At 58.9% G+C, this 3,584-nt stretch overlaps 1 protein-coding gene across 1 annotated transcript in view; it reads right to left on the bottom strand.

Moving 5' to 3' along the window:
- Positions 1-1,149: 1,149 nt before the first annotated feature.
- Positions 1,150-3,584, bottom strand: part of ALDH3B2 (aldehyde dehydrogenase 3 family member B2) — a 9,377-nt gene continuing 6,942 nt past the window's right edge. The window contains exons 8-9 of the mRNA XM_019645173.1: positions 3,169-3,454; positions 1,150-1,701 (exon numbers count right to left, since the gene is read on the bottom strand). Of these exons, the coding sequence (XP_019500718.1) occupies positions 1,517-1,701; positions 3,169-3,454 (471 nt within the window). The 3' untranslated portion in view covers positions 1,150-1,516. The remainder of the gene's footprint in view (positions 1,702-3,168; positions 3,455-3,584) is intronic.

The following is a 3,584-nucleotide window of genomic DNA, read 5'->3' as shown; positions in this document are numbered from 1 at the left end:
TTCTGGGACTGCCCTCCTCACCCCCAGTGGCGCCCCAGAGCCACATTCCCTTTGGAGGCTTTGTCCCCTCTCTGAACCACAGCGGCCAATGGCAAGACAGCAATGGGAACAAGATTACATGTGATGAGAGCAGTGACATTTCTAGTTTTCACTGAGCGGAACCTTCTGTTCTTTTCTCACTGGGCTCACTGCCCAGACCGTGGCCTGGAGACCCTCCAATTCTTCTCAATCCCTCCAGCTCTCTGTTCAGTTCAATGGTCATTTTCAGGAAACAGCTTCCCAGGGCAGGGGTGGGGAGAGTGGAAATCTCTCAGACCCAGGCCCACTGGTCACTCAGATTCTACCTGGGCCACCTAGCCGTCCATCAGTTCATCCATCCTCCCATCCATCCATCCATCCATCCATCCATCCTCCCATCCATCCATCCATCCATCCATCCATCCATCCATCCATCCTCCCATCCATCCATCCATCCATCCATCCATCCATCCATCCATCCATCCACACATCCTTCCTCTCACTTCCTTACTCATTCCTTCCTTCACTCATCAACAAGCCCCCGTTAAGCACCTCCTTTGCGTCCACTGCGCTATCCCCAACGATTCCCAGAGGAAGAGGAAGGTCATACTCCCCCTGTTTCCCCTCAACCTCAAGCCGCCGGCCCCAGTTTTTCCATGGCTTTCAGGGGTGAGGAGCCCACCGAAGTGGACTCCCAGGTGCAAGACCAGGGAGAGAGCAAGAGGCTGGTGACAAACGACCAGATGTGCTCTGTTTACTGATTCCCACCCCACATGTCTCAGTAAAGTCGACCATCACTCAGCTCTGCCCTGCTTTTCTGGGTAAACTTCATTCCACCCTATCCTGTCTCTAGACCTCAGTTTCCCCATATGTCAGGTGAAGTGGCCATATTTAGACTCTGCCCCCTCTGACCTTCTACTGGGAGTCTGCAGCAGGGATGACAGACGTAACGACCCTGTACACAACCCCCTCCTATGTCCATAGCAGACATCACTAATCAACTGCTGCCTTCCTATTGATTCCACACAGCATCAGTGTTCTTGTCAATTACCTACTTCAGGCAATTGGCCAGATCTGGGTTCAAGATCAGATCACTTCAGGTCAGATAAACCCAGTTCCCCAAACCATGTGTGAATGGAGCAGTTAGAAATCACTCTGTATTTTGAGAGCCTAATTATAGATCCAGCATGAAGGAGTCCTTTCTAACATGGGAGCTACCCAACCTTGCAGGGAGGTGGGGTGAGCTCTCTGTTATCAGGCATATCCAAGCAGAGGGTCAATGAATCTGTCAGGAGGCTACAGAGGGGACTTGGGCCCTGAAACGGGTGGCCCAGCAGCCCGGAGGTCCTGCCTAGCTGGGGGAGTGTTCAGACAAAGGCCTGAAGGCAGGATCTTTGCACTACTGGATGGGACGCCCACCTTTCAGGAATCACTGAACACCTGGGCAGCAGCAGGACAGAGGGGCTGTGGGGTGGGGGGCTGGAGGCAGGCAAAGCTCTCACAGAAGGGTGCAGCCCTGGAAGCTCAAGGCCCAGGTCAAGAGTTGCTTCTTCCTGTTAGTATAGGGCGGGTAGCGGATATTGTTGAGCTTCTCCAGGCCTGTGTGAGTTAGCAGGCAGGAGCGGTGATGGGAGAAGGTATCGAAGGAGAACTTGCCATGGCATCTTCCCATCCCGCTTTTGCCTGCGTGAACACAACACACAGTCAGGCCCTCAGTAGCCAGCCAAGGCGACATCAGACAAGCCTGGGCGGGCTACTTCACTCCTTCGAGCCTCAGTTTCCCCATCTGTAAAGTGGGCTCATCATGAGAGGCTGTGGGTAAAGGGCTTCGCCCTGAGCCGGGCACCAGCTCAATAAACATTGGGGATAGCAGGTGCCGTGCCAGGTGTGAGGACAAGGTAGGTAGACAGCGGTCAAGAATGTGCCGGGTTGAGTCCCGGCTCTGAACTGGCTGTGTCACCTTGGGCCGGTGACCGCCTTGGTCTCTTTCTCTGTGACATGGGGTGACCATGGCACCCACGTCTTAGAGTCGTGGGGGTTGGGCAAGTGTTGAGACCCGTGGACGCAATAAGCACTGTGTTGTTATGAGTCTAGGCGGGGAGGCAGGCTGGACCAGGCACTTCTGCACCGGAAGCCCAGGGGACCCAGCCTGGTGGCGCTGGGGGTAATCAGGGGCGGCTTCCTGCAGTGAGCGAGGCCTGAGGGATATGGAGTTGGCCAGATGAAGCGGGTGGGTGTGGGCAAGAGGGACCCACCCGTGGGGATTACTCAGCCTTGGAAGTCGGTGACCTGTGGCATGTTAGGACCCGGGCAGAGCTCAGTGTGGCTGGGGCAGCAGGCAGGGAAGCGGCGGGAAGAGGCCAGAGCAGGACACCATGGCCAGACCAGGATGGGTCTCCAGAAGCTGTGAGTCAGGGGCCTGGCTTGGTGCCTGAGGGGCCTGGGAGCCCTGGGAGGTTTTCTCTGGGCGTAGCAGGACCAGGTCCACCCCCAGGCAGACCCCCACGCCTCCCTGAGGAGCAGGGGCTAGGACTGGAGACAGGCAGCCTGCGGGGCTGGGAAGCGGGGGAGCCGGAGCCAGGGCCCGCAAGTCCCGCTTTGGTTCTCAGCCTGCTGTGCGCTCCTGTGACACCGGCCACTCTGCAGGGAGGGGCCGGGTCCTGCTGAGCGTGGACAGGTAGAGGGACCTCACTCAGGTCCTTGGCCTCCTCATTCCACGGAGGAGGAAGTGGGCTCAGAGAGGGGAAGTGGCTGCACCTGAGGCCTGGCCTTTGCAGCAGTAATGGGGGCTGCGGGAGGGGTGTGTGCACTCACCCGGGCCTCCCTGAGGGGCAGGTGGATCACTCCTGGGGCTGCCGTGCCGAGGGTTGCACTGGGGCACAGGGTGAAAGGAGCAGTGTGTACCCTCACCACGGACTACAGAGCACGCGCAGGCTGCCTGTGTGCTGACGGGCAGACTGGAAGACGCGCTCTTGGGGGAGAGCAGGAGCAGCACAGGGCTGTGACACTGTATCTGTGGGCCCGCCCACATGTGTCAGTGCAGAGGCAGCTGGAAGGTTCCGCCCAGGACTGTGTGGGGAGCAGCATGGAGGTGTTGGGTGCCATTCAGTCAAGTAAGGTAAGAGAAGGCAGGGCCCTGCCCGCACCTACCCACTCCTCCGAAAGGCAGGCTGCTGAGGGACAAGTACATGAAGCCGTCGTTCGCAGTGAAGGCCCCACTGCTGGTCCGGGCCAGCACCTGCTTGACCACCTGCAAAGAAGCAGCAATGAGGCTGAGAGGCTGGACTGCAGCAAGCCAGCCGGCTGTCCCCAGGTCCCAGGGGCTCTGCCCAGCCCCCTCAGGGCCCTGGAAGGGCCTGAGTTCACCCTGTGAGCTGAAGGGGGTGGTGGGCAGCTGGAGGGCGGGGCTGTACGGCAGCTGCCAGCGAGCTCCCCACTAGGCCACGTTTACTGCACATCTGCTCGCCTGTGCAGGGTGCTGGGGACACAGACTAATGCCCAAGAGGGAGGCGAGACCCCCAGCATTTGCCTGGAGACAGGGAGAATGCAGGGTAGTCAGGGAGGCG

The sequence above is a fragment of the Hipposideros armiger genome, unplaced genomic scaffold, assembly GCF_001890085.2.
Source record: "Hipposideros armiger isolate ML-2016 unplaced genomic scaffold, ASM189008v1 scaffold_93, whole genome shotgun sequence".
NCBI lineage: Eukaryota > Metazoa > Chordata > Mammalia > Chiroptera > Hipposideridae > Hipposideros > Hipposideros armiger.
This window is presented reverse-complemented; position numbering and strand designations above follow the sequence as displayed.